At 35.1% G+C, this 24668-nt stretch overlaps 1 protein-coding gene across 1 annotated transcript in view; it reads right to left on the bottom strand.

Moving 5' to 3' along the window:
• The window catches only part of LOC311599106 (cadherin-related family member 4-like), a gene marked incomplete at both ends in the record, with an annotated part of 77100 nt that overhangs the window by 25438 nt on the left and 26994 nt on the right, over window positions 1-24668 (bottom strand). Inside the window, 8 exons of the mRNA XM_084784753.1 lie at window positions 4988-5133; window positions 5897-6118; window positions 6677-6782; window positions 13901-14057; window positions 16563-16743; window positions 18202-18347; window positions 19035-19147; window positions 24125-24216. Coding sequence (XP_084640879.1) covers window positions 4988-5133; window positions 5897-6118; window positions 6677-6782; window positions 13901-14057; window positions 16563-16743; window positions 18202-18347; window positions 19035-19147; window positions 24125-24216 — 1163 coding nt within the window. The remainder of the gene's footprint in view (window positions 1-4987; window positions 5134-5896; window positions 6119-6676; window positions 6783-13900; window positions 14058-16562; window positions 16744-18201; window positions 18348-19034; window positions 19148-24124; window positions 24217-24668) is intronic.

Genomic DNA, 24668 nt, shown 5'->3' with positions numbered 1-24668 from the left:
GAATGTGTGCGTTTTTATGTAAGCTACATAAAACAATGGTTGTTGACTCTTAAAGCATGAGAATAGAAAGGCAGGAATAAGTTTGTGAGAATTCTAACCATTGGTGGGATCCTTCTAGAAAACAGGGAAAGTCTTCAGTATGTAAAATGTAGTGGATCATGTAGAGTCAAAAATAAGCATGAAGCATGACTCACTATACTTGAAATGAGACTAATTTCGACTATGTCACAATCAGATATGTTTGATGTTTTTAAAAGCTGATTTTTATGCATTGACTTAGAGATTCATATTCTTCATTGTATACCTTTTCCACTTTTAATGGCTTTGTTTCAGAGATTGGAAAGGTCATTCAACTGGTAAAGTGCTTGCCACCATGTAAAAGTAAGAACAAGTTCAATCTCCAAATAGCCATGTTTGAGGGTTTATGTTGGTTGTTTCAGCACTGAGTGAGAAAGCTAGGACCCTGGGACAGGATGACCAGGAACTTCACAATTACAAAGACAATTCCAGGCCTGTGAAACTATCTTAAAATAGAAAATAGACAGTTCCTGAGGAATGACACAGTGTTGACCTCTGGTCTTTACACAGAGGTACACACACAAGCAGATACATCAGGACATTCATGCAGACACACACACACACACACACACACACACACACACACACACACACACACACACACACTTTTGTCTTCAAAGCAGCCATTCAAACAGGCAGACTGGGCAAAGTTTTTGATGCTCGTCAAAGCTCTTCATTCCATTAGCTATTGACATGGCCATGGTCTTACTGAAAAGTAGCCAGAAAATATTACAAGCTTCTTCATGTAGAAAATAAAATATCCCTTGAGCACAAAACAGTCATGGGTCCTACATAACAGTAAAAATCCAGAAAAACATTTAAAAAACCACATTAACTTTGAGTAGTGATGAGGGGTATCTAGGTCTCTATTGTGTAAAAGGAAGAAAAAATATGTTTCCCTTAAATTTCCTCAAGCTCTAAAATTCTCCTTCTTTTGGAATTAATTTAAGAATTAGTGCATTTTCTCTACTCAGACTTTCTAGCCACGTTTCCAATATATAATCTGCTAAAAATATTTAAATGAATCGTTTTATTATTAGATAAAGGAAAAAGATACATGAGAAAGAATTGTGCCATCAAGGGCTGAACAATGTTATAAATTAAATATATTATTTTATAATTTATTTCAGAAGGATTTAAATGATGAAATATATATATATATATATGAAGAATCCAGGGGCCAGTGAAAAGAATGGTTAATATCCAGCTCTCGGCATCTATCAAAAGAGTGTTTGATATTTCTTTTGTTTCCCAGCTTGCATTCTTTTCCCCTCCAAATGTGATCTTACACAACCAATAAATAAAATCTGTAGTAGGTTAGCTCTTTATGCTATATTTTAAAATTTCCTAAACTCTGCCATGTTTAGTGCATGAAAGAAATTGATTTACAGTTTTTACAGTTTCAGTTTCATATTAGCATAAACAATTCAAGGAACATTGTGTTTTTAAAAATATCCAAGACGAGGAATATTTATGTTCTAGCTTTAATTCCATAATCTATAAAAGCAAGAACATTTTAAACATGTTTATCAGTCACAGCTAAGTCGACTCTAGCTTTTGTTTGGTGGAAGAAATGATGGAAACTCCATCATAATAAAAGGTTTTGAGCCAACAGAAGGACCATGTCAATCATATTCTCTTCCATCTCTGAGTGGTCCTACTTTATTTACTTGCTTACGACAGATGGGTACAGTATTCAGTATGAACCTCTGAGTGCTTTATACAAAGCTACATTTTAAATTTGGGTAGACTACAGGATGACATCATGTGGTGCCATCAGCATTTTATGATGAGGAAACAATTTAAAATGTTTCAATAACCTGTGCTACATCCATAATAGTAAGTGGAGAGGCTGAGATTCTAATTCAAGTTAAGACTTTGAAATAGGTACTTCCTTCTGGGACAAGTATAAGTGAAATTAAATGACATATTGACACTGAACATGTGCACATAGCTCCACATCATTTTGGTTCACAGCTTCTGTAGCTAACAGATCCAGGATTAATATCTTTGCATGTATTGCACTGGCAGGAAGGTACAACCCACGTGTAAACCTTCATACTTCAAAGGGTCATTTCCTTTAAAAAAGGACAGTTATTAAAATGCCCTTTCTACATAGGTAGTTCCCACCTACAACCAGATTTATTCTGCATGGACTCTGCATTCTTCCAGACCAAATGGTGCCTACAGGAATGAATTTTTCAGACCGTGACCACTCTTCAAGGCACTTTCAAGGAAGGGCAGACGTTCACTTTTTAGCCATTATTCAATTATTAGTGGAGATGTATAGAGGAAGGGCAAATCTTTACATGTTTCAGAATCAGAGCATGCATCTGGCACGGGAGAGCCACAGTACTTTAGTCTGGAAAGAAAGGGTACATGCTTGGTAACAATTTCTTCAAAAAGATCCACAAAAGAGACAGCGATGATTTAGAAACTGTCCTCTGAGGAAATTGAGCATGCTCTTTGCAGGAGACAAAACAGCCTTCAGTTTTGTATGCAAATTCTTGTCAGCAAGTGCACTATGGTGTAATACACAATATATGATCATGCTATGAAATGATTTTTTGCTTGGGGATTTTTTTTCAACTTTGTTTTGTTTTTATTTGAGTAAGAGCATCTGCCTTTGTTTTGCTTCAGACCCTGGCAGGCACACCATTGGGATAAAGAGTGATCCACATACCTTGAATGTTATGGAGACAAAGGTTTGGTGTCTGGCTGGACAGGAGCACAGTGCTGATTAGCTATGCTTATTGTTTTCCAAAATGAGACTTTGAGTTATTCTCCCCATTTATGTACCTATTTATCATTTAACCTTGTTCCATTTATCTATCCACATGTTTGCTAAGTATATAGATTTAATAATGTATCTTTCAAATATTTTCCTGAAGTTTTTGTGGGCTGCCATAGAGAAATACAAAAAGTTGCAGGGATTTAACCAGGCGTGGTGGTGCACGCCTGTAATCCCAGCACTCAGGAGGCAGAGGCAGGCGGATAGCTGTGAGTTCGAGGCCAGCCTGGTCTACAAAGTGACTCCAGGACAGCCAAGGCTACACAGAGAGACCTTGTCTTGAAAAACCAAAAAAAAAAAAAAAAGTTACAGGGACTAAATAACAGAAAGTTTGTTTCTCGCAGTTTTAGAGGGTGAAAGTCACAATTTGTTGAGACTTTTGGACTCTCTCCTGAGTGGTTTGCTACAGCCAGTGTCTCTCAGAAGCTCTAAATGGTGGTGAGAAATTACTGCCTTGAGTTTTTTTTTTTTGTGTGTGTGTGTGTGTGTCTTTATTTTTCTCTTACTATCCTAATCCCATCAGACTGGGACCCACCTTCCTGATATCATGTATCTAATTACCTTCTAACATGACTGCAAATGACTCCAAACAAATCACACTGGAGATGAAGATTCAACACAGAAACTTGGGTGTGTATGATCATTGTTCCCAAAAGGACATTAGCTTTCAATGTAAATAACACACTTGGTTAGATCATTTTGACAGATAAAGCATTGTTGCATTCTTACACTTCTGATTTAAGTAATAGAACTCTGCTATATTTATCTTCATTACAGGCCCCAGTCTCTGTTACAATGAGGTTCTATTTTAGAAAACCTGCAGTTTTATATATTTGAGCATTGACTTACTTTCTGAAAAAGTATTAGTAACTTTCACCAAAGGTTTTATCTGGAATATTTTCAGAGTAAAGAGTGTATAGTTCTAAAAAAAAATGTACATACTTTGCCTGATGTCAAGATACCAAAATAGAAAAGAGATGAATGCTTCATCAATGAGGAATACATCAAACTCTTCTCATCCTACCTACTGAATAGTAGACATTCACAAGCAGAGTGAAATGTCAATAGTAGGTTTAGAAGTCCTAGCAATCAGACCTTCTCCAAACAGAGCAACTAAAGTATTGAGTGTGTCTAGGTGGATTACTGAAAGCTTGCATAGTAAAGAAGTTTCATTAGCAAATTGACATCCTTGAGTCATGGTTGAAACCATTCAAGTCACTTCATTAAATTGCTCTCTAAAAAGATTTTGGCCTGGTTTATTGTATTTTCCAGACGTAACGAGGCTGTAGAGGGGATTACAGCACTGAGCCATGGACACCGCTGAGAGGTTCAGCTCACCATAGCACATGTGAAAATGTTCACCTCAAAGCATTACGCAATGGCTCTACTCAGTGTCTGCAGCTTTAAATCATCATTTGTTTAGAAATCATTGCCTTTCTCTGGGATCCAGGGTTGAAAACCTTACAGTCCTCAAGCACAGAGAGGAACTCAATCATTTGATTAAGAGAGTTTGGCTCTATCTATAAAAATAAAAATAGGTTTGCACAGTTCCACCAATGACAATGGCACATTTGATTACATTGATGTAAAGCTCAAACAAGCAAGGTCAGATATATTCTCATGTTGAATATTTTAAAGTCTTTGTCTCATGGTATGAGACGCTGACTGGGATGTTAGTCTTTACCACTTAAAATATGAAGGTATTCCCTCAGTGAAAGTGAGATGGGGAAAATATTAAAATGAACAAATAGGCAGATTAAAATGAATCAGAGTAGCTGCCAAAATCTTTAAAGTATGGTTGTTTGTTTGCAAAAATACGCTTAATTGTTAAGTAGTACTTCTAATAAATTCAGTGCAATTTGTAATACCAGGACATCTCTTCATGCAAACTCTGATTATGTGATTCAGAAATCGCAGAGTATTTTGTATGTATTAATGATTTTGTCATTGATCATTACAGATTTTGGACCATACATCTCAATCTGATCTTAGGTCATTGCTGAGAGATTGTACTAACCATTCCCAACTGTCCTCTGTTTTCATTGTTTAATTTGTTTGTTTGTTTGTTTGATTGATTGTGAAGAAATAACAATCCCTCACGCATTGATGCATTCTTACCAGAACATGGATGGTCACCTGAGCAGTAGCACTTCTCTGCCTGAGAGGGTCAGGGAGAGCATCATTTGCCACATCTGTGACTCTCACGGCCATCTTATACTGAGAAGCTACTTCCCTGTCCAGAGAACTCAGCAGCCTTATTGTTCCTAGCACAAAAACAATACAAAAGGTGTTATCTCAGTGTTACTAAGTAGATTCAATCAATGCAAATAACCCCCCAAGCCTGTATAAATGAAGTCTTTGTGACAGGACCAAATAGAAATTACATGACATAATCATTTTCGTTACATTTTTATATAATTATTTCCACAGCTAAACCATGGCAGATGTTAATCCATATATTAGTCACCTACTGTACATTTCTAGGCATTTGGAAGAACACATGTGTGCAAAGGCTTTCTGAACCTCAATATATCAAAGATCAAAGCTCCAGGGTTTACTCTGTGGTTGCTAAGAATTATGGGTACAGCTAACAAACCACGGTGAACAGTATGTAACTCAAGGGAAGGCCTCTGATAAGAAGTTTTCATTCCCACGAATACCAGCTAAAATATATTTAAAATGAGATCTGTATATTTTATTTTAAATTTTGAGAATTTCATGCATGAATATAGTGTTTTAGCATAATTTAAACCCTTCCCTATTTCTCCTCTATCTCATTCCACAACCATCTTGAACTCATTACCTCTTCTTTTATAACTATTATTGCTGCACATATATGCATACATATATGGAATATTGTATATTACATATACAATCTACCCAATTCAGTTAGAGCTACTGGGATGTAACTAGCAAGCTTAAAGCTAACAATTTAGGATTGAGAAGCCTACCCGTGAGCTTAAATTGCCGCTAGAGGAATCCTAGTCTCCCTTTTATTGTTAACTGACATCAGTGCTTTTACATTACCTGTATCTGATTCAATGTAGAATTTTGGAGGTATTCCAAAGTTGCCTCCAACAATGGTGTACTGCATATTGTTAAAAGGCCAGTCTCCATCTGTAAATGCAATTTTTCCAACTAGTGTATCAATTGGACTGTTTTCATATATGTTGAAGGTAAAAGCCATCACAGATCCAATTGGATTCAGTTCATTTATACGGCTCACCCTTAATATGATTCTAATGATGGCTATGGAGAAAAAAAATTACAAAATATATATAAAACAATGATATGTCCTCTTCAACAACTCTAATTTTTCCTTTATACCAGGCACTCACCTATTAGATTTTATATGCAAATATTTCACAGATATGTTCATATTGATGCATTATTAGTAAATTATTAACTTTTAGTTATAGCGTCCTTAAAACTAAGTTTAGCATAAAATGCTTTATTACTGATTTTAAGTAGTCTCCAATGTAGAAGAAATTGATTCATTGTTGAATATCTTAAACATGCAAATTTTACAGAAAGACTATATTAAAACTGTCTTCAAGGGACTGCAAAGAGCTGTATTATGCATTTGAGAGTATTATCTCAAACTAATTCTACTTTTATTTTGGCTTTCAGTGTTTAAACAGTAATATACATGAACTAAATGAATTAATTTAATTATAACTATTCATATGCTGTATTATAACTTATAATTGAAACATCTTTATGAAAAATCTAAGGAATAATATTTAAGATACATAGTATCTTACTTAATTTAAACTATGTTAATGTATTGATTTAATAGCATCTTACTTGAGAGTGCAGGAGTTCCCTCATCAGACACTCTTACAAACAATGTGTGTTTAAAGTCCATTCCTGAAAAAATTATATTATCATAATCTAGATGCATAGGTCCAATCTGCACGTGAAAAATAATAAATTATTAGTTTTGTTTTGATTGTATACCCACTTTGCCAATTGGGTAACCAAAGTGAAGATAGTAAATAAGTAAATAAATAAATGTGTCATCTTACAATACTATTATTGTTTAGTTGAATGTTCTATGAACCACAAACACAAGCCATGTATCAATTTTAACTTAAATAGTAAACACAGGAAAAATTTAAAACATATGTAATTAATTTTAATGAAGTACACTATTCAGGAAAACATATTTAAGTGCTATTGTTTCAAAATGTAACAAAGAGGGAAAATACAGGACATGCCTACACTTTTTATTTATAATAATCTGGTGGAGAATCTTGCTTGTTTCACAGTTTCAGGGTAACTGAGAAAAGTTGCTTTTCTGGTGGTCAAAGGTGTGTTTAGCTACAGGCTTCCACGGGACAGTTTAAATTCTTCCTGTCCCGCAGACTCTATGACTCTATATATAATTTGACTGTTTTGTGGTTCTTATTGCTGTAGATAACTTATTGCAATGATATAAATGTATATGTAAAATATTTAACAAAAAAAAAACTGTAAAAAAAAAAAAAAGGCTAGGAGAGATCAGGGAAACAAGGCACATACCTAAACACAATAAAGGCAATATATAGCAAGCCAATAGCCAACATCAAAATAAATGGAGAGAAATTTAAAACAATTCAACTAAAATAAAAAAACAAGACAAGGCTTCCCACTCTCTTTATCTGTTCAGTATAGTACTTGAACATCTAGTTAGAGTAGTAAGACACCTAAATGAGATTAAGACGATACAAATGGAAAAGAAGAAGTCAAAATATCACTGTTCACAAATGACATGACACTATACAAAAGTGACCCCCAAAATTCTACTAGAGAACTCAGACACCTTCATCAATGTGGCTGGGTGAAAAAAATAACCAAAAAAATCTTTATACAGGTGATAAACAGGCTGAGAAAAAAAAATCAAGGAAAGAACACTCTTCAAACTAGCCACAAATAATATAAAATATCTTGGTACAAATCTACCAAGAAAGTAAAAGACCTATATGACAAGAATTTCAAGTATTTAAAGAAGATATCACATGATGGAGAAATCTCCCATGCTCATAAATCAATAGGATTAATATCGTAAATGTGGCCATCTTACTAAAAGCAACCTACAGATCCAGCACAATTCCCATCAAAATTCCAATACAATTCTTCATAGACCTTGAAAGAACAATTCTTAACCTTATATGGAAAAATTAAAACCCCACAAGCTAGAACAAGTTTGTACAATAAAAGACCTTTCGGTGGCATCACCTTTCCTGATTTCAAGCAGTACTACAAAGCAATAGTTGAAAAAAACTGCATGATCTTGGCATAAAAACAGACAGGTTGTTCAATGGAATTGAATCAAAGATAAAACACACACACACACACACACACACACACACCCCTCTATAAACACTTGATTTTGATAAAGAAGCCAGAATTGTACAATACAAAAGAAAGAAGCTTTAACAAATGGTGCTGGTCTAACTACATGTCTACAGGTAAAAGATGGCAAATAGATCCATATTTATCATGCTGCAGAAATCTCAACTCTAAATGGATCCAAGAACCAAACACAAAACATGATACAGTAAATCTAATACAAAAGAAAGTGGAGAACTAATTGGTATAGGAGACAACTTCCTGAACAGAACACATTAAGATCAATAATCAAGGGCTGGAGAGATGGCTCAGCGGTTAAGAACACTGACTGTTCTTCCAAAGGTCCTGAGTTCAATTCCCAGCAACCACATGGTGGCTCACAACCATCTACAATCCAGTATGATGCCTTCTTCTGTCCTGCAGGTGTACATGTAGGTAGAGCATTGTATACACAATAAATAAATACATCTCTAAAAAAATTTTTTTTAAAAGATCAATAAGTAAAACTTCATGAAATTGAAAAATGTTTACAAGGCAAAGAGTGCCATCAATAGGACCAAAAACCAGCAGCCTACAAAATAAGAAAAGGTCTTCACCAACCTTAGATCCTATAGAAAGCTAATATCCAAAATATGTAAAGAATTAAAAAAAGTAAGCACCAACAAACCAAATAACCCAATTTTAAAATGTGGTACACAATTATTCAGAGAATTCTCAACTCAGGAATTGAAAATAGCACAGAAGCTCTTAAGTAAATATCCAATGTCCTTAGTCATCAGGAAAATGCAAATGAAAACAACTCTGAGGTTCTATCCATTACCAGTGGATGCACAATCTTGTATAACCACTGTGGTAATCAGTCTGGCTGTTTCCCAGAAAATCTGGAATAGTTCTACATCAAGGTCCAGCTATACCTCTCCTGGGCACATACGCAAAGGTTGCTCTACCATACCACAAGCACACTTGATCAACTATGTTCATAACAGCCTTATTTAACAGCCAGAAACTGCAAGCAACCTAGATGTCCCTCAACCAAAGAATGGATAAACAAAATGTCGTACATGTATATAATGAAATTCAGCAATTAAAAACAAAGACATCATGCAACTTGCAGGCAAGTGGATGGAGTTAGAAAATATCTTCCTGAGGGAGGTAACCCAGACCTAGAGAGACATGCATGGTACATACTTACTTATAAGTGATTATTAGCCATAAAGTAGAGGATAACCACTCTAAAATCTACAGATCTAAAGAAGCTAACTAACTAGAAGAGCCTAAGGAAGAAGAAATAAAACAGATATCAGAAGTAGATGGCGGGAGGGAACTTGGTGAGAGAAGAGGTGGGGAGGGCAACAGGGAATGGACGTGGGGAGAGTGTGGGAATAGGAGGACTGGGCGAAAGAATGAAAGTCAGTGAGGGCCATCTCTTGGATTGGGGAAGCTCCTGGCAGTCTGTGGGAGTGAACTTAGGCAGAACTCCTTACAGATGGTGATATGCACCCTGAAGTGGCCATCTCCCGTAGCCAGGTGGGACTACCGGAGAGGAAAAGGGGATACCCAAAATTTGCCCTGCTTACAAGAAGTGTAGGAATTAAGGTGGAGCAGAAACTGAGGGAATGGCCAACCAATGACTGGTCCAATGAGACCCATCCCATGGGAAAGAGCCACAACTGACACTATTAATAATACCCTGCTATGCTTGCATAGAGGAGCCTAGCATAACTATCTTCTGAGAGGCTTCATCCAGCAGTTATGGAAACAAGTGTAGAGACCCACAACCAAACAATAGACCAAGCCGAGGAGCCTTGTGAAAGATTGGATAGAAGGGTTGATTGATAGAGTCAGAGGGATCAAGAACAAGACAAGAAGACTGACAGAGTCAACTGGCCTAGGCCCATGGGTGCTTACAGAGACTGAACCACCAACCAAAGAGCATGAATTGGCTAAGCCTAAGTACCCTACACATAAGGTAGCAGATGAACATATTGTTCTTTATGTGGGTCCCCTAACAATTGGAGTAGATATTGTATCTGACTCTGTTGCCTGCCTTTGGATCCCTTTCCCCTAGCCTGGCTGCCTTGTACCGCCTCAGTGGGAGAGGATACATTTAGTCCTGTTGCAACTTGCTGCACCAGACTGGGGCATACATCTGAGGAGAAAGTGAGGGGAAGGGATATGAAGGTAGAACTGGAAGAAAAGGAGGGAGAGAGCCACAACTGGGCTGTAAAGTGGTTAAATAAATTAATTAATAAAAAATAAAAACTGAACATCAAAAAGCAATCCAATTAAAATTGAGGTATTGAACTAAAACAAGAGTTTTCACAAGATCTTTGAAATACAAATTACTGAGACATATTTTTTTAAATGTTCAGTATTTTTATCCATAATAAAAATACAAATTAAAACTGCTTTGAGATTTTATCCTTCCTCAGTCAGAATGGCCAAAAATAATAAAACAAATGATAGCTCATGCTGAGAAAGATGCAAGCAAAGTGTAACAGTTAGTCATTTTTGGTGGGAGTGCACACTCATACATCACTATGAAAGTAAGTGTGGAGGCTCTTCAAAAAACTGTAAATTGATCAGCCACAAGATCCTGCTATATCATTCTTGGGTATATGTTAAAGGATTGTACATACTAATAGAGACACTTGGCCATCATGTTTGTTGATGTTCTTTTTATAATTCTCAGAACTTGGAAACAGTCTACATGTCCAAAGACTGGTGGATAGATAAGAAAAACCTGGTACATTTATACTGTGTAATATTATCAACCTGCCGAGAAAAATGAAATTTGAAGGTGAATACATAAATTTTTAGTTTTAGTTTTATTTGGGCTGAGTTTGATTTTGATGATGATGTTGTTGCTATTGTTGTTTGGAGTTTTTTTGTTAGTTTTGTTTCGTGTTTTTTAGTCTTATCAGATCTTTGTTTAATATGATTTTTTTGTTATTGCTTTTATTTGTTTTGTTTTTATTTTTTTTCTTTTTTTTCTTTTTTCTTTTGGTTTTTTGAGACAGGGTTTCTCTGTGTAGCCTTACTGTCCTGTACTCACTTTGTAGTCCAGGCTGGCCTAGAACTCACAGAGATCCACTTGCCTCTCCCTCGAAAATGCTGAGGTTAAAGAAGTGTGCCACCACCGCCTGGCCTTTGCTTTGGTTTTTTGGTTTTTTGGTTTTTTGGTTTTAGGGTTTTTTTTTTTTTCAAGAATGGGAAAGACCGTGAAATTGGCTGAACAGGAAGGTGGGAGGGGGGGCTTTTGAAAGAGTTAGAAGAAGGGAACTGATTTGATCAAAAAATATTGTATGAAATTCTCTTTTTTTTCTTTATTCTCTTCTCATACAGTACATGCTGGCCATGGCCTTTCCTCCATCCTCTTCTCCCAGCACTCCCTCTTCTCCTCTCCCCCAGATCCATTCTTTCTACATTTCCCTTTAGAAAAGAATAGTGATATCAACAGAACACTATATAACAAGATGCTGTAAAACTAGGTACAACCCTCATCTGAAGGCTGGAAAAGGCACCACAGTAGTAGAAAAAGGGTCCCATGAGCAGACAAAAGAGTGAGTGACAATCCTACCACCACTACTAGGAGTCCAACAAAAACTCTGATGTAAACAACCACAGATTATATGCAGAAGGCCTAGGTCAGAACCTCACAGGCTCCTTGATTGCCACTTCAGTAAGTGTGTGCTTCTATGAGCCCTGATACACTGATTCTGTGGACTTTCTTTTGGTGTCCTCCATGCCTCTGGCTCCTATTAAAACCTTATTCATTATTTTAACATAAACTTTTAGTGCATACTCTCAATCTGAGCTTTGAATAACATAAAACTTTGTCCGCATCTCTCTGTAACATATATACTAATTTTGGGTTATCAAAGAGTTAATGAATTATAGTTTTACATTAAAAACTTTGTATGTAAATTATGATCCTGTTGTAGTTAAATAGTTGATATGGTTGGAAAGCCATAAATATTATTTTTTCAATATTTCTATAATAAATATTAAATTCGTTAAATGTTAAAATTGTGTCATTTTATTTAAGTGTCTTCTCTTCCTTGCTTTGGAGAAAGATAAGAATTTAGGCACAATAATAACCTTTCACACCTAATTACCCTTTGAGTAAAATAACATCTTTTTATTACAATCCTTTAGCAAATGGAGGAAAAATAAAAAGTAAATTGTGTAATGTATCAGTGTGTTTAGCGTCAGAGAATTAGTAAAAATTAGAATTGCTACAAATCAATAAGTTTGCTGGTTGTTCAGCTATTTCACACTCCGTGTTAGAACTCCTTGAATATAAATAATTCAAAGAATTATAAAAACTTCCACTATTTTTATATTTACTACTTCAGGCATATTAGTATTATATTTTTCCATCATTATCAGATTATAGTTACACTTAGATTACAAAGATCTCTTTTTATATTTCAATCCCAACAATATATGCAACTACGAATTTGTCGCATTGTGGCTTTTAGAAGTAATGTCTTGCTATACACTCCAACCAGCCAGTTTCACCTGGTTATCCCTCATGAATTAAGTCAATAATTAGTAGAATCCCAATCAGCACTATACATATTCCAGACATTCATTTGGTATTGAACTTTTTTCTTTCATTTTCTAACTAGGGACCATTGAAATGTTTAATTGGTTGACAGAGGAACAGAGACAAAATATTGAGAGAACTCAAGGACAAACCTATGACGCAGACACAAGGCAAAAGAAATGTCAGGGTCAGATTCGTATGAGAAATGTATACAAAAACTACTAAGCTATACAAAAGCACCTGAGTAGTGGAGACATTAAAAACTAAGAAGATTTCTAACAAGATGAGCAGTGCAAATTTCAAAGCTGAAAGGCATCCATTTTTAAGACCATGGATGTGATTTTCTGCATTTCTTTCACACAACATGAGGTAGCAAGCATATGGAGAGTTTGTATGAACTGTGTCTTGGATAGAAGTTCAGTGCAGTGGAATCCATACCAAAATAAAATACAAATGTACATCTTACTACCATCCTGCACATGCAGAGAATATTGGGTTGTTCGTAAACAGTTATTTAGATGTGCTGCATTTAATTTTCACACAATGCCTAATCTCACTGTGCATAATCAATTTTCAAAATGTATGAATGTACCTACATTTAACCTGACTCAGACTTCAAAATGTACTTGAAGTAAATATCGATCTATTTTTACCTATCTGTTGGTCTATCTGAGTATCTATCTGCCTACCTATCTATACACACACACAAACACACACACACACACACACACACACACACACCACATTAAATTAGTCACAATTTTTTGAGCTGCTGAACACTACAGGATGCAGTAGTAAAGTATGCATGTTTGTTCTACTTAGTTCAAAATTAACATATTTACCAAACATATTTCAACACATTCCAATCGAATACACAGAGTTTTATCCCAAAACTATTGTTCTAAGAAATTCATAACCTTCATAGTTCAGTTGTCAAGATCAAAATTGCATTCCATCATTCATCCTGAAGCAAGCCAGGCTTTCAGCAATTTAAGGTTCAGTTGAAAATCCAGGAAGAAGTTCTGCCATCAGCTATTTGAACTACTGCAGTTCATTAACAATTTTATAATAATAAAAATAAGGGTATTTTTAACAGCTCAGGCTAATCGCAGGGCCACAGACAGGAGTGACTTTACAATACTCACTTTCAGTTCACTGTTTGTAAGAGTAAAGGTTCTGTTTGAAAAAGTGTCTTCAATCAAGTGGTAAGTTATATTGTTATTTGGAGTAGTTCCATCCTGATCTGTACAAGTTAGGGAGACTACAGGGGTATCAACTGGGATGTTCTCAGGAAGTTCAATTCTGCGCAATGAGAAGAAAAAGTTACATATTGGACTTGATTTAGTCAGATGATTTCAGTTTAATATAATAGATGACTTGAAATGTGCTTATAATTTAAATAGCCCCTTTGACTATAAGTCTTTCACAGTACCCGTGAAAAATTGCATAATACACGATATAGCAGTTGTGATAAAGCTAAGGGAAATGGTGTTACTCTTATGCTAGATCCCTGAACAGCACACTTAAGAAGTAATAAATATTACCAAACAAATGACAATTTGTCCCTCCTCAGGTTGATACTTTTATATTTGCAGATGATAAAGTTCTCTGTGATCTTATGAAATGGACATGCTTTTTCTTAAAACTGGTACAATACCATTCTCCTCGCCTTAAAAAATAAAGAATCTAAGAATTGCTGACTATTTACATTTAGTTATCAGTGAGCTGAGAGAAGTGATTATATATTAAATATTTTCCTGTTTACTAAGACAAAATACTAAGAATCACTAATGAGGAAGGATGCATTTTGGCATAAGTCATGACACTGCAGGCATGAAAACAGGAATGTGAGGCATGTGGTCCTATCTTATTTGTGGTGAGTCTCAGAGAGTTTTGAGGCCCAGCACATTTTCTTTTTCCTTTTCAGTCCAGAAGCCCAATTTTTACTTTTTTTTTTAAGGATGAAGGAAACATATATGGTCACATTTATTGATCTATTATAAAAACTCGTTGTCAGGTATGCTCAGTACCTGTTTCCAAGGTGATTCTAAACCCACTAAGGGTGATAGCCAGTATAACTATTCGACTGACGTAAATTTCATACCAAAAGTAATCACATTTTCACATAGATCTCAGTTTCCCTGTAACCTTTGCAAATGGCTTGTGATAGGTCTACTGGAAAATGGTATGGCTATTGACAGGTCCAACTACCACAGTTCCTAGTAGATGATTAGAATGTGGAAGGGCGTCTACATCTGCATCTCCTTTCACTACTTGTGGTTAGAAGCAGAATGTAACAAAACGTCAGACACATCCTTGAGTCATGGACCACAGGAGAGTCAATAGATTTTTACTATACTTTTCATCAATGCAAAGAAATGCTGATTGGGTTGAAGATACATTGTTGACAGTAACTCAGTGGTCATTTGTTTGGCCATTGCAAGCAACTACGATGGTGTTTCCCATCAGTTTGGAGGGAATGTTTACAACTTAACTTTACATTATACTTTTGCATGAAGCTCAGACATGATCTGAATTAGGATGACACCAGTCCCTATGCCAAAGCTCTCAATATACCTTAAGACCTCAGCCATACACAAAAACATACAGTCAACTAAGGAATGCTGTGAATGAGAGAAATAATACTCCCCAGGAAACAGTCCACCTACTAGTTACCCAATACCAAGTGTCATCCCTGACAAACATAGAAGCAAGTAACCGGAAATAGACTGAGTAGATTGTAATTAGGAATATATATGTATATATATACTGATGTGTGTAATAACAATGAAAACGAAGCCATGAATTTTGAAAAGAGCAAGTTGAGTTGGAGGGTTAGGAAGGAGGAAGTGGAAGGGAGAAATGTTTTAACTATGATCTCTAAATTAAAGAAAGGTAAAACAATCATTTTAGCATGAAAAATAATGAAATGAAAGATAAATTGTCTGTTTTGCTAAGATTAAGAATGTTCTAGAAAGTTGTTCTTTTATTGGTCTGAACACATCTGCCTTGTTAAACATTTACCATATATTTAAGGTGATGACATTTAAATTACATTCTTTAAGTTGTGGAAAAATACAGAGCACTATGGTTATCTGTAATCGCCCCACTCCACGTTAGCATCTCAGAACCTCTGCTTCCGTCCTGCCACTCTCCCAGGCCTCTAGCAACAATCAATTATTCCTATCTGTCAGACCGTAGAGGTTGGTTTAAAAAACTTAACAGAGCAGCGGTGTTAGTTTTATGTGGAGACTTGTCCTGTGTCCTATTATTCTTAAGTAATCTAGACATGCCTGCACTATATATACAGAAGGTGTTCTGCTAAGTGAGCGAAAAGTTATTCAAGGAAGAGTACCCTAGGTATTAAAACATTGTTTGTGCCACCAAAGTGAAAATTTCCAGCAATCGGGAGTGCTCATGGTTTAGACTACAATACTATTTGCTCTCCATTGTAAGTAGCTGGCATTATTTTCCTCTACTTGATATTTGGATGCTAAGAGTACACATTTCTAACTTTCCCTTAGGTTTTCTGTGTACAGATGGAAAACTCCTTATCTGCCATTATGGTGACTTGCTAGACATTCCAGAATTTGGAGCACTTCAGCATTGATTTTTATCTTTTGTGACAACAAATAGAGCAAGTCAACTTGTGTCAGGCAGTTGAAAGAAGAAGCTGTTCATGTGTGAGAATGAAGACAATGATGAAAAGATCCTGCCTTGATTCGAGGGTATGTGATGCCCACTCATGCATTCATGTTATGGTTTCTCCAAATGTCTGAAGACCCAACAATTGCTGACATTACTTACACATAAATATCCTGTGAGCACCGGGGATGGTGGTCATTTGCGTCCTCCAGAATCACTGTGAGTGTCCCAGTGGTTGAATGTGTTCGCTCATTGTCATAAGCTCTAACATATAAGACCCAAGATTTTGGGATTGTGTCATCTTCATAGTCCAATGGATAGGCAACAGTGACTTCTCCAAAATCTAAGTGGCAGGCAGATAGCATCCACAACACAAAGAATATGTGCATTAAAATCATGACATGATTAGAGAAGCCCTAGTGATAAAATAAAGGTCAGCTGCTGACCTAAGGAAGTCACAAACAAATGACAATTGCACACATATGAGAAATGGAGGTTGAACGTGTGACAGAAGACAGAGCTTCCTGGGTTACATAGGTGCCCTCATGGGAAAGTCATAGCAACCGCAGTGGGAAACACACAATGAAGCTTAGGGTGGATGTGAAATAGTGAACGCAGGACAGGCAGATAGAAACATAGTGGTTCTAGAAGAGGGAGCTGTGGATGGCATCCATCAGAAAACAACAAGAAGTAAAAGGGATATTTTAGGTGGGGAGGACTTCCTAAATATTTGGATTGCATCTGCACTTTCAGAGCGTGCAAGCTCAAAGTATGTGCACTGCTTTACCAACTATAGGTATATAAATAACTGATGTGCGCCATTATGTTGGTAAATCCCCGGCAGGATCACTTCTTTATCAGCTCCCTCTCCCTCATGTCTGCTCTCCTCTGTGGAGTCATTATTTTTCTGAATAAAAATGTGGTTAAAGATTTGTTTGTTCGCTTACAATTATAAAAAGTTGCAGAAGTGGAAGTAGAGGTGAAGTGCTTGTAAGTGCAAGATTCCTTCCTTGGAAATCTTTGTATTTACGTGATGGGCAGTGTATGTTTGCTTAATCTTACCCTACTTATGTGTGAAAGAGTATGTTCTCTCCTAAGAGAGGGAGAAATATTTATTTCTTCTGTATTCTAATTTCATTCCTAAGTTGTTAGAAGCACAGAACCCCTTGCTCTCTGAGCATGTGAGATGCGTACCCAAAGTTACGAGTGTCATAGTCAAACAGGCTGAATCCAATTGTATCTATGCCATGGAATTTCATCCCATGCATTATAGGCTGGGGATCTGAGTAGCAAAGAGTTGTAGCACTCCACTTGCTTAGCATTACAAGGCTCCACCTCTGCTCCCCTCCATGGTGGTGGGAGAAGGGAACAAAAACTCCTCCTGTAGACTATAGTTCAGATGTGGATTGGTCCAGTAAAAATTCAAATTGGCTTTTACATATGTAATGTCCTTACAAGAATTTATGACATAAAATGAATATTTAGTTTATGATAACTAATATTCTGGTTTCCATGGGAAAATTGGTTTCTCAGAGAAAGCTCATAAAACAAGTTTCCAGTGCAACCTTACACATCTGAATTGTTGAAAAGTCTGCCAGAGCAGACCAACACTGAGAACACTTCCACACTTCTAACAAGGAAGGAAGGATTACCATTTCCCTCATAAAATATATGTTAAGTGCTCGCCCACATATTTAAAATAGCATTTCATTCTAACATCATGGCTTGAGAGCTTAGCTTAATGAATAAAAATACTTTATAGTAGGCTTTCTGAAATGATTAACCATAAAAATTATTATACCTTCATGTATAGCAAACTCTTTCTGTGTTCCTATAAATTCATAATGTACTGCATCCTCTATATCTCTATCTGTTGCTGTGAACTTGGCCAACTTGGTTCCAACAGGCAGATTTTCATTAATAGTTATAGGTGCATCTGGTCTGTATCTATAGGACAAACCAGAAGTTTTATCACTCAGTGTAAACAAATGTCACTTCCCATCTATGTCACATAGCAAACATTTGAAATTTCATGTTGTCCATCCTTTGTGACAGTTTACAGCCTTTGAATTAAAATAATTTATAAATTTCTATAAATATATCTTAGCCATTGTTGGTATATTTAAAAATGAATTTAAACAATATCTTATCCATTCTATTTCTTTAGTCTTTAAGCTGATTATTAATTATACTAGACAAGAAAATACTACAAACACTTCAGCAATGACTTTTTATTTTATAGATTACAGACCCATGTCACAAACTATTTTTGTCCCAGTTCCCCTGAGTATACATTGATCTAACAATATGAACATATCACTGTTCATTTTCATAACACTTTTCTTATTAATGATGAATAGCAAAAAATAAGAAGCTTATATTCCATCAAAAAATGATCATTTTCTGTACTTCAAAAGAAAAGTATAAATGCAATTTATTGTATTTAGTGCTCATGAGAAAAGCAAGGAACAATGCTCCAAAGACTGTAGAAGTTTGTTTTCTAAATCATTTTGAATATTACAAAGAATTATGCAATGAAAATAATGGTAACATGCTGATACTTATCCTGCTATAAAAAAAAAGTTCCAGTGGTTAAATTGAGCCATTTAAATATTTAGATTAAGCATTGCTTACATCAGAACAGGACTCTCATCATTAACATTTTGGATGTTTATAGTGATGGTGCCAACACATGACTCCAGAGACAAGCTGTCCCTACTTCTCACAGCAATTACTAACTGGAAAACCTAAGAACAAAAGACAGAATGTTTTAGGTCTTTTTCTTTTTTTTTTTTTACTTTGAGTGCTTAGTACATACAATCTTCTTTTACATTAAAATAAATATTTTTAAATGAAATGAAAAATATACTGGAAAAAAGTTTTATCATTCTTAATTCCTTAACATTCATTGAAAAGATTATCTCCTACTTTTATATATGTATTACTGCAATAAATGTTAACTTCCAATTACCATTAGTTATTAGTTTGTATTTTTAAGTGTTAATTTTATTATGTTGTAGTAACATATAAAAAAAATCTTGCAATATCCAAATGAAATAGTAAATTAATTCTCAATGATTAGAGAAAAATCTGGAGGACATTGTACTTTTAGAAAATATTGATATCTCATAGATTTTTTTGCCAATTTAAAATATGTAAATTTTCTTTTAAAATATGATTTCTTGCACAACCAAACAATTATGAAATAAAATATTACAAGATAATAATAAGTCTGATAAAGTCTAGTTTTAGATATTTAAGTTAATTCTATAATCATTAAGACTGAATATGTATGCAAAAATCTTATTAAAATGCACTAAATTCTGATAATAGCCTCCCTTATTGAACCTTCTACTTCAGTGAGCAGGAATTCTACCATGAGTGAGCAGGAATTAAAGATGATCCCATTAAATTCCTGTTTGACCATTTTCCCTTTCTTCTTTAAATTATTGTCTATCTTCTCTGTCTTGAAAGGCTAAATGAACTGAGTGACGAATGGGCTGAGTAAAAGAGGAAATACTTGGAAGGATAACTAAAACTAAGGGCCTTCTGAGACAGCTATCTGGAAACCTACAAAGGATGCTTCTACTTGGTGTGTTGGCAAAAGCCTTTAATTGAAGCACAGGCAAACAAAGGATTACCTTCTTTTTAGTCAAGAAGGGCTTCATAGACTTTCAAACATTATGGGAATTGCCATTTCAATAGATTACCTGACAGATTTGATACCGTGGCCTTATTGCTGAAGACATCATATAATTGGATCATACATGAAACATGAATAAATCAAACAAGTACTGACATTGAACTTGTATCATTACTGCCTTTTTTTTTCATAGTGTTAGAAGCTCTTTTTGTGTCCTACCAGAGGATGAAAGTAATCACTAGTCTCATTCAGCTGTAAAATATCTTATCTACAGTAATAATGGCTGTGGCAAGAAATGCAAACATAGTGGCACCAATGTTATGGAAATAACCATACAAATGCTAGTTGGATTTAAGGTCAGATCCACAAGAGGAAAAGCATACATGATACTATTATCAATGCAAAGAATGGATAGCTAGATACATCATCAGACCTAGAAGAACAAAATATTATTATTCTGCTCAGAAGACATAGAATTGAAATGGGTCCTAATGATTTACTGCTACATCAATAGATGCACATCAATACATCTCTCAACTATCATAAAAGAAGATTCTTCTTTCAGTAGACAGAGAGAGCCACAACTGGTCAACATACAGAGAACAATAGAGTGTGGTGTACTCAGCCTTAAATGGGGCATCTATATCAACCACCTCCTCCTAAATCTTAGCAATAAGTTGGAATGAGGGACAGAAAGAAAATTCCTAGAGCCAGAGATAGAGGATGAATACAAGAAAAGTGTTTTCAGACACAATAGGCAGTTACAGACATGAATTCACAAAAACTGCGATGATATAAAATAGACCTGAGCAAGCTCAAGCCCAGGAAAATAACTCATAATAGGGCTGTAAGTGAGCATTCAGTCCCACACCATAGTTGAAGAGCTTAGCAACTGATAACTTCTGGGTAAGGAAAGTCAGGGTTTTTTTTTTTTCCCAAGGATATAGCCCCTGTTAGCTGGACCACATTCCGAGGCAGGCTGTACACCCAAGGGAAATTGGGCAGCATACTGGACATATATGGACTTGTTTGTTTTAAAAACAAGAGGAAAAGAAAACATAAATATGGGTAGATAGGTAGGAGGTGGTGGAGGAAGTTTGAATGTGATCAAAATATCCAAATACATTTCATGAAGTCCTCAAAAACTCAAAATCATATTTAAAAAAAAGAAAGAAATTAGATCTCACACAACACTACAATTAGTCATTAACAACATATTGTCATTAAAGTAAATTGTTACTATAGACATACACACAAACACGTACACACACACACACACACACACACACACACACACACACACACACACATATACATATATATGTATATATAAAACCAGAAAGTATGTAAAGCAGAGAGGAGAACATGATTTCTTTAGGAAATGCCAGAAGAAAATACAACATGTGTTACCTTAGAAATAAGAACAAGAGTGAAAACAGTACTTGGTCTGCAAAGGATATTAAGAGTAGGTAGGCAAGTTGTTAGATGCTTGGTGTTGATTTTTTTGTTTTGATTTTTTTGTTTTTGTTTTTGTTTTGTTTTGTTTTGTTTTGAGACAGGGTTACTCTGTGTAGCATTTATTCCTGGAATTCATTTTGCAGAGCAGAAAGGTTTATAAGATGTCAATTATTTTCTATTTAATTTAAAATTAATGCAGATATATCAATATGAAGAAGGATTAGAGGAACTTTCACGTGCCATAAGACAGCACATTCCTGTGCAGAACCAATGATTGCAGAAAGGGAAAGTTCTGAAAGATGAAAGACCAGGATTCCTATAGAAGTTTGACCCAGAGCCCCACCAAACTCCCAACGCTAGGATGAGTGCTGGCCGGCTGCTTTAACGAAGTTTGTGTTTCCCTTCTCTTTCTGTGCTGTTTTTCTGGTACCATCCTTAAGGCCCTCAAGGTGCATTCGTCACTCTCACTTTCCTGGCATCTGCACCTTTCCCATTCTTCTGTCACTTTTACTTTCTCAGCGTTGGCCTTCTTTATCTCTTTGTCCATTCTACAAAACAGTACAACTCGCATCCCAAGATCATCAGATGCGCTACTCAATATGTGTTTAAATGAATTTCTATAGACCAGAATTAACTGGATAGCATTTTATTTCAATATAAGCACATTTAAAAGATTTTGATTAAAGGGGTAACATAAAGGCATTGGTTATTTTAAAGTGCTGGTTGTTCTCACCTTAGGATCTGTTTCATAATCCAAAAGAGGTTCCGTGGATTTAGAAACGACACCACTATGTGAATCCAAAGCGAAGTAAACAGTGGCATTGGTTGAAGAATTTAATATTACAAACTGGAACAAAACCCAAAAATATGGCTGATATATTATTGTAAAAGCATGAATTTTGTACTGACATTTTTGATGCGATTATTTGGCAAAAGCTACCCTCAGCTTCATTGTGTGAAGACAGTACCCATAAATAAAATCTGAACTTGCTTTTATACCCAGACTTCAAAAACAATGCAAACATTCCTTCACGTTCTCAGCTGTACTTTCTCCATAGTTTGTTTTGTACTTAAGAACCAGGGCTGCCGTTCGTTTCACAATTAGTTTACTTCCTAGTGTTACGTTGACACTCTTGTACACTGATGATGTGTATCCAAAGAGGCACACACACAAACTATTTGGAAGAAAGCATTCAATCTCATCCCAGTGTTGATTTTAGGCATTAAAAATAAATTAAAATAATACTTTAAACAAATAGTTTTTTTAATGAGCAATGACATAGTATTCTCCGTCATTATTATCCAGACTTCTAGTTGGATAATGAGGCCCAGACTTAAGATAAATAGTGTAGGATATAAAAAAATTATTAAAATGCTAAGCTGTAAAAAGATGAAAAATCACATCCCACTTTTGATTCAAAGAAAAAACAAAACCTGGGAGATGAGATGATTAAGACTCAGGAATACATAGGACAGTCATGCTCATCGACATATTGACTTACTTTACGTGGTTGTTTCTGAACAGCCAAAGTTGTCTTACTTTAGACTAGACATTTTTGTGAAACATTTTTTGTGAAAAAATATTTTATTTCTTCAGTTTTTATGATGATTTGGATTGCCTAAAAATGTTATTTTTGAAACCTTTATGTTGCTTCTCATTTGAGTGACTTGTAGCGCAAACATTATAATGATTTCACTTAGAGAAAATACAGATGTTTACACATACATATGATCTATACACACCCCCATAAATGAATATCCCTCACAGCCTCTAGTGCACAAGTTATATTCTTACATTCTCCTCTCCACCTACACAATACACTCTCACAAATGGGACCTTTGCAACCAAAAAGAAGGAATTATATTTTCCTGTGTGGTTTTGTCAGTCTACAAAGGCTGAAGTCTCCTGAGAGCTAAATCTCAAACTTCAGCATTAGCCATATTCCCAAGATTATTTATAAGTCTGTTGTTATAAACAAGAGCAAACAAAACATCTTGCCCATTCTATCAAGAAATTAACTAAAATTTTAAAATTAGGAAAGGATATTCCAATGTATTAATATGATTTACTATATTATCGAGTAACTAAATTTGTTTCTTAGAAATATAATTAGATTATGGGTTGTATTAAACCATAAAAATTTGAAGAAAACACAGTAATAAATTTCTTCATTCCCCCATTAAACTGTAGCTATTTCATAATCTATTACTTACTTATTCTTGATTATTTAAAAATTATTGCTGAAACCAAAATAATATGAAGATTGAAAATATCATTTATCTAAATTCAGAATCTAATAAATAAAATATGAATGAATGAAAATAAACAGAAGAGATCATCCTAGAGTGTATAATCAGTGTCAGATAATTGGTAGCGATGAGAGACTTTACTTACTATGTTTTCAAAGCATTTTAGGCCTATGACTTCCATTTTGTGTCTTATCATTTTTATTTTGCTATTATATTAAAAATCTTAATTCCCTCTCTCATTTTAGTAAGCATCATATGACACACCGACTAGCTTAATTAAAATCTGAGGGAAAAAAATTGCTCATTAAAACTTAAGCCACGCGTTCCACTTTTTAAATATTGGGGGAAACTTAAATGATAATTATAAACTCACTTCAACTTCTTGTCCCAGATCTGGATCTCTTGAAAGGATTGCATATATAAAAGCAGATGAGGGGATATTTTCAGCAACAGACACTGAAACACCTACACAACCACGCAAGATATTAACAGTAATTAAATGACACATGCCTCCCACCCCTTCTTGCTTCACATGGCTGCTCTAAGTCATCAGGCAATAAAAATCTCTATTGAGTAATTTCTTTAAGGATATTTGCTCTAGAACACACTACAAATGTTTGTTCAGATAAACATTAATGTTGATCTTTCACTTTAACTTTATTTACATCTTGGGGGTGAAGGGCGTACGTATGTTTACCGGTACAGTTGCCCACACAGGCACATGTGAGGACAAGAGATTGATGTTGGTGTCTTATTCTATCATTGCTTTACCTTATTTTTTATTTTTTAAACATATACATTTATATTATTAAACACACACATATATAATAAACTACATATAGCAAGAAGAACCACAAAACTATCAGGAATTATATAAAGATTAATTCATAATGTTTTGGCCATTTATATTTGGTAGC

This window comes from Acomys minous (genome assembly GCF_964271855.1).
Source record: "Acomys minous genome assembly, chromosome: 6".
Taxonomy (NCBI): domain Eukaryota; kingdom Metazoa; phylum Chordata; class Mammalia; order Rodentia; family Muridae; genus Acomys; species Acomys minous.
Note: the sequence above shows the minus strand (reverse complement) of the source record. Positions and strands in the feature narration are given on the sequence as shown.